Genomic DNA, 15708 nt, shown 5'->3' with positions numbered 1-15708 from the left:
TATGACTGAGGAATATGAGTCCATCATGAAAAATGATATCTAGGATCTGGTCCCCAAAGCCCAGGACAAAGCAGTTGTCACTTCGAAATGGATTTACAAGATAAAGCATGGAGCTAATGGAAGTGTTGAAAAGTATAAGGCTCGTTTTGTCGCTCATGGCTTCTCTCAAAAGGAAGGCATAGACTATGACGAGATATTTGCACCTGTTGCCCGATACACCACCATCCACTCGATCATAGCCCTTGCTGCTTCGCAAGGATGGAACCTACATCAGATGGATGTCAAGACCGCATTCTTGCATGGTTCAATCAAAGAGAAGTCTATGTGGAACAACGCGAAGGATTTGAGATTCATGATCGGGAATCTCACGTGTGCAGGTTGAAGAAAGCCCTCTATGGGCTGAATCAAGCACCCCTAGCGTGGTATGAGAGGATCCATGGCTACTTGATGAAGTTGGGATTCACTAAGAGTGAAGCCGACGCTAACCTTTACTTTAAGGTTGAAGATGACAAACCTCTCATATTGGTGTTGTACATTGACGACCTTTTTCTGACAAGTGCAAACCCTCTCATTCACAAATGTAAGAGGAAGTTGGCTTTTGAGTTTGAGATGAAGGACCTAGGACTGATGCACTATTTCCTAGGACTGGAAGTCTAGCAGAGGCCATGAGAGATTTTCCTATCTCAAGGAAAATATGTGGTGAAAATATTGGAGAGATTTGTTATGCTGGACTGCAACCCGTAACTACCCCGATGGAGCTTGAGTTCAAGAAGATAAGTAGTGTTGCCGGACCTATTTTACAAAGTGCTACCGAGTATCGACAACTCATCGGAGCATTGATGTTCTTGGTGAACTCCCGTCCGAATATATGTTTTGCAGTCAACACGTTGAGTCAACATATGGTTGAGCCTCACCACACACATTGGATTGGTGCCAAGAATCTATTGAGATACCTTCGTGGCACAATCACTCATGGGTTGAGATACACTGTCGGAGATGTGAGATTACATGGATATATCGATGTTGATTGGGCGGGCAGTGTGGTGGACCGAAAGAGCACTTTCGGGTGTTGTTTCTCTTTGGGATCTACCTCGATATCCTGGATGAGCAGGAAGCAGAAGTCGATGGCTTTGAGCACCGCCGAGGCAGAGTACATTGCTGCGAGTATGGCCTCTTGTGAGGCAGTCTGGTTGCAGAAGCTCTTGAATGAGCTGTTAGGATTTACATTGGATACTACCGTGAACCTATGTGACAACCAGAGCGGGATTCGTTTATCAGAGAATCTCGTATTTCATGATCGCTCCAAGTATATCGATATCATGTTCCACTATATCCGGGATATGGTGCAGTGGGGAGCAATAAGGCTCCAACATATCAGTACAGATGAGAAGGTCGCCAACATTTTGACGAAGCCCCTGGGAAAGGTCAAATTCTTGACTTTCCGAGAACGACTCGGTGCCATTGAGAGACCCTCTTATGAGGGTCGTGTATGATGCATACATTGAGCTCTGGGAGCTCCAGGGGGGCGTGGGGTACTTCTTGGAGCAACATACGACCATAGGGTGACTCACCCTCCCCTACTGGTGCGCTATGTACAGGGTGAAAGGTTCAACCTTCCCCTGTGATACCCCTTGGCGAGTTTGGGACAGGATGATTAGCTCTCCTGTCGAGGCATCCTACCCATGCAGTCTAGGACTCATGGGAAGTACCTCTCATATGATCAATGAGTAGGGAAATGGGGTTAGGGACCATTAGTAGTACTATCGATGGACGCATCATTGTATCTACCGTATTCCCTATGCTAGGATGACCCCCATTGATCTGGGATCAATGGGAGTGGTATGACACACTCTGAGACTGACTTTGAGTCAGTGGAGGATGGTATGATACATCCTCGATCATTTCTTCTTCTTCATAGTTCAGCAGAGCAGAACCGAGCAGTGCAGTGTAGGGCAGTGCATTTGGTGGCAAAGATAGTAGCGACGGCCAAACAGATTAGCAGATGGAGTTCTCCCTAGTTGAGAGGGAGTGTCAAAATTGGCAACTAGGGCCAAACTCCATGTGGGTCATCTTATTTATGGCAGCTGATATTTTTCCTTGATTCCTCTCGTTGAGAGGTGTCGGATTCATCTAACTATCATCCCATTCCGACAAGTATTTATGGAGATATGAATTTATTTGTAATTACTTGACAAATTGTCAAGGTCGGCTAGCAGCTAAATGTGTGACACACATGTTCAACATCTCATATAAATACAAGATAGGTGGAGGCATTATTTCACCATCTCATCTCACTCATTCTTCTCTCTCTCTCTCCTTAGCATTGGGTTAATAAGGAGCAGCCAACGTGGGAGAAGAAGGACGCAGCAAGGAGGCAAGGAAGACGCAGCAAGGAGGACGCAGAAGTAGCAGATCATCTCTTTGACCAGCATGGGCAATTCAGGGCTGCAGTTTATGTGTCGCTGCCTCTCCTAGGCAGGCTACAAATTCTGGCACAAAAACGGAGGCATTCTGACCTACAGTTTGAACAAGGTTGACTACCTTAATTTGACGCAACAAGCTGATTACAATTGACTGTTGTTTGACAGTGTTTTTGGGGTTGTTTTAGGGCTGCTTCTTTTTGCTATCGGAGGATTAGATGACCGAGAAATTGACCAAATATATTGAAGGTCAATTTCACCTTGTTTGACCATATTTGACTTTGCTGGTTAGGGTTTACTACTGTTGTCATAAAATTACAGATTTCTGAATTTGCACTATTTCTCCCTGCTGAACTATTGAAGATTAAAGAAGAATTGATCAAAGGGTTTCCCCGCAATGGGGTTTGTCCCTGGCTAGCCGCCACATCTTGTGTCTCTTGTCTTGGCTTGTTTTCTGTCGATCTATTAATGTTCTATTTGCACTTTACTTTCTGTTTATGTGATTGCTAAACAGTAGCTAATAAGAAGAATTGATGTAAACTGCTCTAAGCATAGAACATAGTTCGTGGGAGCTCCTAGGTCGAGCACCAAAGAGCATAGACAACCAGACAAGTATAAGGCATTGGCGACAAAGGTCATCGACAAGGAACCTTCCAGTTATGATGAGGTTGCACAGCATCAGGTGTGGTCAGATGCCATGGTGGTGGAGTACAACTCCATCATTATCAACGATGTATGGGAGGTCGTGTCTAGACCAACAGACAAGGAAGTGGTCGGCTCTCAATGGTTCTACAAAATCAAGTATGATGTGGATGGCAGCATGGAGAAGTACAAGGCTAGGTTCGTGGCCAAGGGGTATATGCAGAAGGAAGGCATAGATTATGAAGAGACCTTCAATCCATTGGATAAATATACCTCTATTCGGGCAATGATCTTATTGGCAACGCAAATGGGATGGAAAATTCACTAGATGGACGTCAAGGCTGCATTCTTGAACGAGGTGATAGAAGAGGAGGTGTATATCGAACAACCAGGGGGTTTTGAGATGCATGGGAGAGACACGCATGTGTGCAGACTGAAGAGGGCGCTATACGAACTCAAACAAGCTCCCGGGGAATGGTATGGTTGGATAGACAGCTACTTGCAACAAATGGGCTTCGTGAGGAGCGAAGCAGATTCCAACCTCTACTATCTAATGGTAGGAGATGAGCCACTCATCCTAGTTTTGTATGTGGGTGATCTAATATTAATTGGATCATCAAGGCCCATAAAGTTCAAGATGAAGGATTTGGCACTGATGCATTACTGCCTAGGATTGGAAGTATGGCAGACGAACGAGATCTTCCTTGGACAAGGGAGATATAGTATGGAGATTTTGAAGAGATTCAAAATGCAGGATTGTAGACCAATGTCTACGCCTATGATTACCAACTAGAGGAAGATAGACGCATCAGAGGATGCAAATGTGGATCGAGACTTATATAGGCAGTAGGCAAGACATTTGTTTCACGATCAACACTCTCAGTCAGTTTATGGTGGAGCCAAACAGAGTGCACTGGACAACAGCGAGACATGTTTTGAACTACCTACATGGTACAATCAAGTATGGTTTGAGATATACTCAAGGTGATGGTGTCAATTTGTGTGGATATACAGATGCAGACTCGGGAGGCAGTTCAATGGATCGGAAAAGCACTTCAGGGTGTTGCTTCAGTATTGGATTAGGGGTTCCCTCTTGGTGCAACAAAAAGCAGAAGTTTGTGGCACTAAGTTCTATAGAGGCAGAATACATGGCAACAAGCATGGCCACATGCGAAGTTATTTGGCTTAGAAGGCTGCTAGTGGGTGTCATTAGATGGATTCGACCAGTATCTACTGTGATAATCAGAGTTACATCTAGCTCTCTAAGAATCCAGTCTTTCATGATAGGTCGAAGCATATCAACATAAGTTATCACTTCATCAAAAATTGTTACAGGGCGGATCAGCTCGGCTACAACATGATCCCATAGATCAACAAGTTGCAAATATTCTCGCAGAGACCTTGGGTAAAGCAAAGTTTGTCCACTTCAGGGATAAGATGGGAGTAGTGGAGAACACCTTCCTCGCTAAGAAGTAGTGATAGTTTTTGGTAGCATCGAACAAGGGTTCTAGTCTCTATGGTCTCTACGAGGCTAAGGAACACATTTTCTCCAATAACCAGAGACTTTCGAAAAAGTCGTTTGATGGGGTCAAAATGATCCTAGCCATCAATTGTGATTAGATCATGGTCGTTGGTTGTTCAACAAGAGATTATAAGAGTAAGTCGATGGGGCCTCGTAGAACACACAACAGAGACTAAGTGGTGCGATCTGCAGAGAGAGCAAGGGTGCAGAGGGAGACACCAATGTTGAAATATGTAACTAGGTTCAGTCTTCATAATGACATGTGTAATCATGATTTTATGTAATTGATGTAAAGAAGAAAAATCAAATTATTTTTGTAATGCTTGAGTCATGGGTTTCATGATCAAGGAATTTTATTTTGTAGATGAAACTCCCATTGTGAGCTATTAGGTTTGGTCATCAAGTCATCAAGTCTAGTGAGTCAATGTCAAGTATTGAAGGCCCATTTGGGCATGTTACGATTGTAAAAGAGAATTTGTTTGAGTCATTAACACTCCAAGATGATTCTAGAATAGCATGTCAGCCTAGTCACAAGGTTAAGTCGGCCTATTTTGCATGGACAGAGCACTATATATAGAAGGACTTGGCGCCACTTGAAGGACCATTCGATCAAGCATCCAAGATAGTGAAGGAAGAGCGAGAAACACCAAAGAATAAGATCATCACCAAGCAAAGAAAGGAGGATCATAATCGAGTTAGTTTTGATCTGTTTTGGGCCTATATACTTCACACGTGCGAGGAGAATTAGTGCCCTCTGTTGCAGAAGAAGTCGAGGCTGGCACAGTCATCATAGAGGCTAAATTAAGGAAGCAGACAAGGTATCCATCAAGCCAAATTGCAGAAGTAAGTCTTACCATCCAAGTGAAGGGAATCAAGGTACAAAAGTTGGTGAAGATATCCTCACACGTGTTGCAACTAGGGTTACTGAAGAGGCCGAGAGTTGTACGTCTGATCTAAGGAGCCAAAATTTGAAGGGTAGCCAAGATCATAAAAGAAGCAAGTAGTTTGATTAGTGTTGACTCAAGAAAGAAGAAGTTAATCATAGAAGCCTTGTGACTTGCTCTTGGAGTGGTTGGTAAGTCAAGGATCTTAGTCTTGGTATTCGTAAATTGAAGTTTTCTATAAGAAAAAGAATTTGTTTGGGTTTTCCTCTCAAGTTGGAGAGGTTTTGCCCTGGCTGATCGCCTACATTTCTCGAATCTCAAGAACCAGCAATGGGCTTTCAGCATAGAGAATTCTCGGAGAAATTCTCCACAAATTTTCCAGCATTCCAGTGACAGGAAGGGAGGCTCAATCTATCTGCAGAGAGGCTGTACAAGTAGGTACAAATTAGCCCGTGCACATTGTCAGTTCCCCAGTGCGAGTTACATTGGCTACAGATAGATTTCCAATATCGGGATTAGCATCCAGAGGAGATGTGAGTGGCCTCAGAGAGCAACAGGAGGCAGTGTGGTTGCCGGAACAAATGTCCAGAAGCTGATAGAATTTCCAAAGCCAGTAGTGCGCATTACTAGTCACCACTGCGAGCAGCAGGAAGAAATGTGAGTAGGCTGTGAGGAGACTGAATTGATTTTGCAGAGGAAACTTGAGTTTCCAAATTGATTTGTCAGTGGAGAAAATTGTATGCCAGAGCTTTGCCAGTGAGAGGCAAGCAGTTGTTGTATTTCTCCATTTTGCTGAAGAATTAATAATAATATAAACCCTCATCCGCAGAATGGTTTTTCCAGGGACTAATGTCCAAAAATCTTGGTGTCATCTATTTTGTGTGCGCATTATTTCTCACTTCCTGTATTTATTTGTGAAAATTGCAGTAATGAATTAATCATTATTTGCCATAATAATTTCTGAAGACAAATAAATTGCATAAGTTAGAAGATTAATTTCCAGTTGCTGCAATTAAGGAAAATTCACACTCCTCAATCCCAAATCCATTTTATAAAGATGCAACTATCACCCCCTAATGAACATTCTACTTGAGAACTGCCAGATTATGCTGTCAATCAATCTGAATTTTAGTCTCTAAATAGCACGTACAACTCAGAACAGTGATACTGCTGAGAATTTTCTCCTCAATCCTAAATCCATTTTATAAAAGATGCAACTGCCAATCCATAATCAACTTTTCCACTTGAGAACTGCCAGTTTATTGAACAATATGGCATATCTATGTTTTAAACAATATCTAAAAAAATGTTTTCAAAGCCCATATGATCATCACATATTACAAAACAACAATTTTGATAATGCAAAATTAAAAGCTCATCTGCATAATGATATACTTGTGAATCTGTTTTAGATTATACATATTACATCGATGGTTTATGTTACTAAATCTCATGACTCCTTTCAAACTAGCAGTGTATAGCCTGAACAAACCAATCATGTACAGATTGCAACAATATGGGACTGCATAAGTGGGAGCAACAATTGAATAGAAGGGTTAAGGTCAAACCAAATGAGTATCTATGTCGAACTTATGCCTCATATGCATAATCTCCACCATAAATAGATCAATGGATTCCTCTGGCTTTTGGATACAGAGCACCTGCAAAATGCCTATGGCATGTAAGTTCATGGAGTAAGAAAAATACATATGTATATATATGGTTTTGGATACATATGTATATATACAGTTTTGGATACATATGTATATATATGGTTTTGGATACATATGTATTTACTTTGAAAATGCTATGAAATATATGTAAACTACTGAAATTAAACTCCGATACAGTTTCAAGACTTCAAATCTCCAAAAAACAACTTATACAAAACAAATTTCTAGGAGTGCTGCCTCATTACTTTTATCACAAATTAGGAAAGGCAAACGCTGAAAATCATAAATACTTCCTGATAGTGTATAATATTGACTTAGGCTTATCTTATTGATCACATTTATTATCAATAATGCTTCAACTGTGTGATTTGAACTGTGTGAGCTGAAAGATACAAAAGAGTGTGCTGGGCTTATGAACCACAAAGGATAAATCAGACCGTATTATTGGCCAAGTTTACGAAATTTTCTACAGTTGTGGCAAATCCTGCATTGGCCAAACCGGTAGAACAATCAAAACCCACCTCCAAGAACAGATAGTTGACACATTCCATAACTGAATATCTGACTCTAAGTCAGCCATTAAACAACACACCCACAATTCAAAACACTTAATAAGTTTTATCCAAAGCAGAATGCTTGCATCAGCTCCCTATTACTATTCACATATCATTCAGGCCCTCAAAATCGCCACAAACTTAGCCAATTCTCCACAGCGCCTATATTTTATTTTGCATCCTTTATATTAATAACCACACACTGCACTCATTACTATCTTTCAGGTTACTTCTCCCTAATGATAGGTGGACTGTCCACTCAAAAGATAAAACGTCCCATGAAACTCACACACAGTTCAAACTCCAGAAAGTTCAAGCATTATCATGACTAACTGTGAAACAAACATTTATTATTATTACCACTACTACTACACGAGGATATGAACTTTCGGTCAGAACCCTTTCTATTATTATTGGGCCTTGTGTTCATTGTATTAATCATCACCAAACACCAAACCGGATAATTATATTTACAAAATGATTATCATGCCCACAGGAACTTTTTAAATATCTTACTTTCTTTTTCAGTATTTTCATGTTTATTTAATTAGAAAATTAGAAGTATGAGCCAGTGCTGTAAGAAATCTCAACATAATGCAAGGCCTAAAAACTTTTTTCTTTCAACAACTGGCAGCCTAAAAAATGGAACAGAAGACATCAACTGTATTTGGCCCTAAGCCTAAATCTGCTCCATCTGATGGCCCTAAGGAAGCATATACTTGAACTTGGAAAAGGTTTCAGAGAGACATTCCAAACAATCTCACTAACAAGCCAGGGTTGTGCTTCAGCAATCCAGGTACTAACTCAGTTGTTAACTAGGGAGACCCATCAATTGAACAAAAACTGGCCTCAGGGAATTTGATACAGAATTTTGAGATGTTCATCTCTTTAAATCAGAAGTGATTCTATTTTTTCTTTGTAAAATGCCGAATTGGGAGCCTGATGACTGGCATGTTGAATTTTCAAGGCATCATGGGGAAGAACTATGTTTGTGTGCAGCTCGGACCTGAATATGTAGTTAACGATGTTTTAACTGGGACTTGGATGACACCAGGTCCCATAGTTTATGCTCAGTACTGGCAAGATGGAGTTCAAAGAGAGGACACATCATGAAACCGATATCCTCTTTGGATAAAATTTCCATGTATTCGTGAACAGTCATACATTTATTAACAAAATTAGTTATAGAAATGTTGGTCAAGGAAAATACAGAGGAAGGATAAATGACACCAAAGACTCTGTGTTGAAACTGATTTTCGTGAAATATTCCTTCAAAAATTTGTTTACAGCTGCCCAAGCAGCTGCAGGTTCAGAGGGTGACTTATCTTTACCACCCTAATGCTTACTTCACTTACTGTTCCCCTTGTCATTAGAATAAGGACTTTCCAATAGAAGAGAAGCCAGATAAGTCACAGAATGTGTTGTCAATTGGGTCTAGCCCGGAGAATTGAGGAGTGTCTTCCTCCCCGCCTAGAAGAGTTGACGAGTGTCTTCCTCCCCACCCAGAATAAATTCCCATAAGTGACATGTTGAGCTTTATGTAATTGTTGTATTGGCCTTGAGCCCTGAAAGATCCAGTTTACAGTAGATACCAACATTGGAACGAGAAGAAGTGCCCAGTTGGTTTTCCTAGGATATTGTTGTAGCGGCAACAACCACCCTCCAAAATTTTGCCTTAGATTCGTTTTGGAGCCCTCCCTACCAACCTTTCACAGCAGCATGTCTTGTCTTGTCAAGTACACAAGCTTTAGTGATTTTCTCGCAGAATGACAACTTGTCCATCAAAGCTTGTTGCATCCCCCTCACAGGCTGTTCCAACGGACTTGGTCCAACTGCAGGCTGAGCAACTCCCTCAAGAAATTGCACAATTCTGGAGGGAAACCAGCCTTCCCTCCAAAAATTGTGTAATTCTGTCTGATAGCCTGCTGGGCTCCAGAATTGCGCAAATCTACCTATCACTGTTCACTGGAAAAATTTCAGCTATCTGTTTACTCTAAATGATATATGTATCTCTTTGCTTATGCATGCATGTATAGCTATTTCTGTGTATGTATGTATGAATCTTTCTGAAACGTGTTGTTGGTTTAACCATCACTTTGGATTGCTAACTAACTTGTCTTCCATGTTGTGATGCATCTTTCCTCATGTGTTCCCTTCTTAACTCCGTGCTATCATAGGTTTCCAAGGGTCGCGCTCATCTCAACACCCGTGTGTTTGAACCTCTCATGCACCTTCCTTGGCTTGTTGCAGTTGTCACACCCTTGCTGCCAACAGGGACATATTACTTGCCTCTATGCGAAATCGCAGTCAAGGCATTACCGTACAACCCACTGCTGGGACTCCTACACCAAACGGTCTTAGGTCTAATTGGGACTTCTTACTGGGGAGATCCCCTTACATGTTGGTGGATCCAGCACCGTCGACATTCTGGCGCTAGAAGGAGGGCCAGATGACAAGCTGAGTCCTCAAATCTTTTTTGAATCCCTACATATCTATCATCACTAACTACAGAGTTGCTCTTCCAAAATGTATGTCTTATGGAAACGACTTCATTATCTCGGAAAAGCTCTCGGATAACTTGTCACATAAAACATATGATGGTGGAGGCCACGTAGCCTTGGTTAGGCACGTGGTCGGCGTTGTAGGCTCATGCAAAAGACATGGAATCTTTGAAGAATACATGACCTGTGCGTTGTTCGTCTACACGCTTTAAGGGCACCCAATGCACTGGTGTGCCATGCTGCCCGAAAAATATATTCATTCTCTTGCTCATCTGGTCGCAGAGATAGACCATGCTTTCAATCACTTTAACCATAAAGCACTCGATCAAGAAATTCTGAAATTACGAAAAGCACCCGATGAATCCGTTGATCAGTTTTACACACGCTTTTGTAATCTTGCATACCGATTTCCCGAAGATGAAATTGATTGGGAATTTCTTTATGGGAGATTTGAGTATCTTCTTGCATATTCGAACCCCGCTCAGCACACTTTGGTGATGGCTCTGCGCAATCATAGGGAGGCACAGTTATTGTCACAAGTGATTGTCCGCCTTCACTGGATCAAACAGCTCCACCATCGCAGAGTGATGTGGGAGATCATGCACACACGTCTGTTGAACTGTCACATCCTCCCACCCCACCTACTCTTGATATCTGCGCAGATTTGGCTCGCAAGCATGTTGGTTATCACGAGGATTCGTTCCCTGAACCTCAGTGCCCGCGTTTTATTGATCCTCCGGATTGTACTGTCTTGTGTTCTTCCATTCCCGACTCCTCACCTGCTGTGAACAAAGATCAAGTTGTCAACGGAGTTGGTCTTATGCAGCCAACCTGTGCCATTATTCATGATGAGTGTGTGCGGGAATCTAAAGAAGAACCCGCAATGAAGGATGACCCTCTTCCAACCGCGCCTCATCTGCTTTATCCTAAAATCCCTTGTGATTCTGCCACTGTTGATTTGCCCAGTGAAAACCCATTTCTATATGTTTCTACTTCCGATCATTCACAGGACACGTCAGATGTCAATCCGTCATTACAATGCGGAGAGGACACATCTTCCTCAAAAATCGTCCAATCTGTCATCTGTCATTTCGAAAAACACAGAGGGTGAACATCTTTGCTTCTCATCTACTCCTCTGCCCGATTCATCAAATCATGAGGATGCCAACAAACATCCTGAATTTTCTGATCTTGGTTGTCGTGATCTCTCTACTTCTTCATCTAATCACGATGTTGATTCAATCGTTGTTAATCTATCTAAGGCACTGGTCTACGATGATCTATCTGTCAACGAAGTCGAAACCCCGCAAACTGTCGAGGCACTTCAACCCGAGCTAATGGTTATGTCAGGTCCTCGCTGTCCTGAGGTTGGTTTCACTTTCGGTCAAGAAATTGTTGAAACACTCAAGGCTCCTCATCACTCTCTGCTTTGCATTGAAGACTTCCAATCAAGAAATTGTTGAAACACTCAAGGCTCCTCATCACTCTCTGCTTTGCATTGAAGACTTCCAATCAAGAAATTGTTGAAACACTCAAGGCTCCTCATCACTCTCTGCTTTGCATTGAAGATCAACCAAACACCTAGATTTCACTTCCTCCACTCGAACTACACGATCCCATCGCTCATGCATTGGAGGAATCTTACACAGCAAGCACACATGCACAACGTAAGTGGTCTACCTTTCTCATGTTTGTTTGCATGTCACAATCAAGAGAATGCATACACTCGACATTTACACGCACTGTAGCACAACACCATGGCAGCTCCATAGAGTGCATGTCATGTGCTTTCACTCATCTTTGTTTTGTGGTCGCTTGTAAGCTCGGAGTGTGTCTATCTTCATCGTTATATCTTTCATGCTTGCTGGTTTGCGCAACTGCAATGTTCGCAAACCATGCCTTCACCAACATGGGTTAACCAATACACTGGTGGCTGCATTGGAAGTATCACTTCACGTGAGATGACCCATGCACTGTTAACTTAAGAGTAGGAGTAGTGTTTGCTTTTGAGTTGTTTGCTTGCATGCATGTTTCTTTCTTTCTTTGTGTGTTCGTTTGCTTGTTTGTTTGTTTGCTTTGCTTCCGCATTTGCTTCTACTTCTTGCTTTTCTTTTTGGTTTGTTTGCTTGTTATTGTCTGTAGGCTAGTTTCGCATGGACCATGTGCGACTCTTGAAACAAGCTGGGTAAAGTACGAGAGGACTTGTACAACTATCAACATTTGGTTATTTGTTGTTCGCTCTCTTATGTAAGAACTTGTTGTCTTCAGTTCATGATACATCAATGGAAAATACGTATTGTTCGAAGTGAACATTGTTGAAAACACAATGCTTGCGCGCTAACTAGTATCACCTACTCTAGTCGGTTGTTTTTGGGTTAATCCTTGTCACCTCGAGCAAGTAGAGTAAGGTGAGGGGGAAAACCTTAACAGGCACGTCATAGGTATAATAAACTACTTCTCGGTAGGAACAACCTCTTCTGCTCTCAATAAGTAGGGATCCCTCTTCCGCCTCTAAAATGAATAAGTGTTATGCATAGTTACGATGATGAAAAATGAAAAAATGAAAAAGTGAAATAAGTTTGAAAAAAATGAAAATGAATAAGGTGAAAGAAGAGAAAGGCTTCCTGCGCAGAGAGGTGATGCAAGTAACTCCACCAGGGTACTGACCTAGCTCACTAGCAGCAGAGCCATACTTGTGTTCCTATGTGACTCCGCTAGGGTACTGTCCAGACCCGCTGGGAGCGGAAGCAACACCAAAGATGAAACTAAGACTCCGACGACTATACTGCTTATGCATCATATACTCCTCAACCCCAATCGAAACAACTGTGTTGGCTTGGCTTGGAATGTGTGTCGACCGACCAAGGGCTTGGCAGATGCTACATCTTACAATCAAGAAAATATGGAAACCAAGATGAACTGAGAACTAAACAATACTTCCGAAGGTGTTAGATTTGCTTTTCATGAACAAGGTCCATTCAAAGAGTTGGAGTTCTACCAGTGTGTCGCCAAGTGTTGTAGCGGCTACAACCACCCTCTAAAATTTTGCCTTAGCTTCGTTTTGGAGCCTCCCTACCAACCTTTCGCAGCGACATGCCTTGTCTTGTCAAGTACACAAGCTTCAGTGATTTTCTTGCAAAATGATAGCCTATCCATCAAAGCTTGTTGCATCCCCCTCACAGGTGTTCCACCAGACTTGGTCCAACCAGCTGCAGGCTACGCAGCTCCCTCCAGAAATTGCGCAATTCTGGAGGGCAACCAGCGTTCCCTCCAGAAATTGCACAATTATGTCTAGCAGCTTGTTGGCCTACAGAATTGCGCAAAGCAGCCTATCACTGTTCACTGGAAAATTGCGCAATTCCTCCCAACAGGACTGCTCAGCCAAGAATTTGCACAATCCTAGGCAACAATCAGCTACTCTACCCAGAAATGGCGCAAATCTTTTGGGCAGCCAACCCAGCGCCCTACCAGAAATGCGCATTTTCTCCCAGCAGTTGAGCAGCCTCTTGCATGTGCAATTGAGTTGATCGGTTCCCTCCAGGACCAAGCAAAACTGATTTGCATGCATGGGCTGCTCCTCCCAAGGTAGCATGCAAAGGCATCCCTTGTTTCAGGGATCTATTTTTAGCAGTTGGAGGTTACATGCAAGGATCATCTCAGAAACCTCCCGCCAAGTGTCGCTTTTCCTAGATTTGTGGCATGCGCGTCACAACCTCGATCTTATCAAAACTCATCAATCGGACGTTGCAGAGCTCATTCCTCACATCGATCTTGCAACTCTAACATCCCACATTGCATCTAGGAGTCGTCGGCACATTCAACTCAGTTGTTTTTAGGGTAAGCCCGCTTTTCATGTCTCGCGCTGCGTTTCTGGCGCTTTTTGTGTTTCGCTTCATATGAATGTTGTCTACTTGATTTCAGTGAGCGCTTGTTGTTGTTTTGATACATAGTAGTATCGTTTCAGTTTTCGCTAACATCTCACTGTTGTCGCATGCATGACACTATTTTGCACAAACGATCGTCGTTGGGGCAACTCGCTTCACATACATGCATGCTTTCCCGTTTTCTGAATCCTGCACTTGTTGTTTGCATGAATGATCATTCACTCTTGTTTGCACTCGTCTCACCATGCATTTAGACTTCTCATGTTTTCAGTCGCTCATCGGCTGGACTGGGCTGCCTTAGCCCGGACCATGCCTTGCCCAGCTAGCACTGCACATTTCCGAAAGCGAAGACTCTGCCTTCCCTCCAGAAATTGCGCAAGTCTAGCCAGGCACTGACCTCCAGGCTTGCATTGCACAATTCTTGGAGGCAGTGTCCTATTGGCCCCAGAAACTGCGCAATGTAGTTTGCTGGTTGCATGTCACTGCTGACTGAAATTATGCATTGCGCAATTTTAGTCCTTAGCAGACCAGGCTAGACTATGTATTGTGCAGTTCCAGCAGTCAGTCAGCCTCCCAACAGCCTAGATTGTGCCTTGCGCAATTTTGGCAGTCAGTCTCCCGACCTCCCGGCAGAAATTGCGCAACCTTCATGATCAGTCACACAGGTATGTTGCAAGTCAGTTCTCAAGTTCATTTTGGTTTTCGACTAACAGATTGCTTGCCATGAGTGTTGCCATGTCTCCAGGTATCGCAAGTGTTCATCTATCTCTCAGCAACACAAGTACAATGGTTTCCAGGAGAGCAGATTCGAAGACACTGTTCAAAGCACGCTTGGGGATGCAATTGATCAAGTGTCTATGAACTTGCCTACCCACGAAGACATCAAGTTGTTCGTAGACAAGGACATCAAGATATGATGGCAGCAACATCACAGCAAGCAGCACCATCAACAGCAGCTGAAGGCAGCATACCAAATGCAACGAATGCAAGAGGAAGGTTGTTGACAACACAGAGGCAGAACAAAGTTGCAAGCTCAAGCAGATCCACTTTTGATGACAGCGACTTTGGAGACTCAAATCTGAAACATCTTAAAGAAATCACAGAAGTTGTTGTTGATATTAATTTGGAAAATCAAAACCAAGAAATCTGGCTTCAGAAAGAACTCATTACACTAGGTCAAATCCTAATCCAAATCCACCACTTGTGTTTGAGAACCCCAATCTGATTCCCAGAATTCTTAGGAGACAGGAAAGCCAAGTATTGCTAGTTCTCAGCGCATCTACAGATCAATATCCTACCCTGTTAGGTGGATTTATCTCAATATCCTACCCTTTCCAGGAAAATTATGTAGAAACTTCCAACTCTGAAGAACCTGAAGAGGACACTCAGATAAATCTAATGGGACTTAACAATGAAGGAAAAGTTTTCCTAACTCAAGATGATCAAGAGGCCCACATTATCAAACAATTTCAAACTCAGTCAGGAGAATCATTTGACTTCAAGGAGGTATATGACACTGCCATCTACGAAGTACAAAAGCAGTGTAACTTAAGGAGTAGAAGAATTGATGTTCTTGAAAGCAACAAACAGAAAGCTCCAAAACAGCCTATCAAAGGTAAAGCAGTCCC

General features: G+C 42.5%; 1 protein-coding gene across 1 annotated transcript in view; it reads right to left on the bottom strand.

Annotated features, from left to right (window-relative positions):
- The window catches only part of LOC149229186 (T-complex protein 1 subunit zeta 1-like), a 179509-nt gene that overhangs the window by 74215 nt on the left and 89586 nt on the right, over positions 1 to 15708 (bottom strand). Inside the window, exon 6 of the mRNA XM_089378522.1 lies at positions 7037 to 7129. Coding sequence (XP_089234648.1) covers positions 7037 to 7129 — 93 coding nt within the window. The remainder of the gene's footprint in view (positions 1 to 7036; positions 7130 to 15708) is intronic.

Source organism: Pinus tabuliformis, chromosome J (assembly GCF_031772625.1).
Source record: "Pinus tabuliformis cultivar Carrire ecotype Pingquan chromosome J, CPIR1, whole genome shotgun sequence".
NCBI lineage: Eukaryota > Viridiplantae > Streptophyta > Pinopsida > Pinales > Pinaceae > Pinus > Pinus tabuliformis.
Note: the sequence above shows the minus strand (reverse complement) of the source record. Positions and strands in the feature narration are given on the sequence as shown.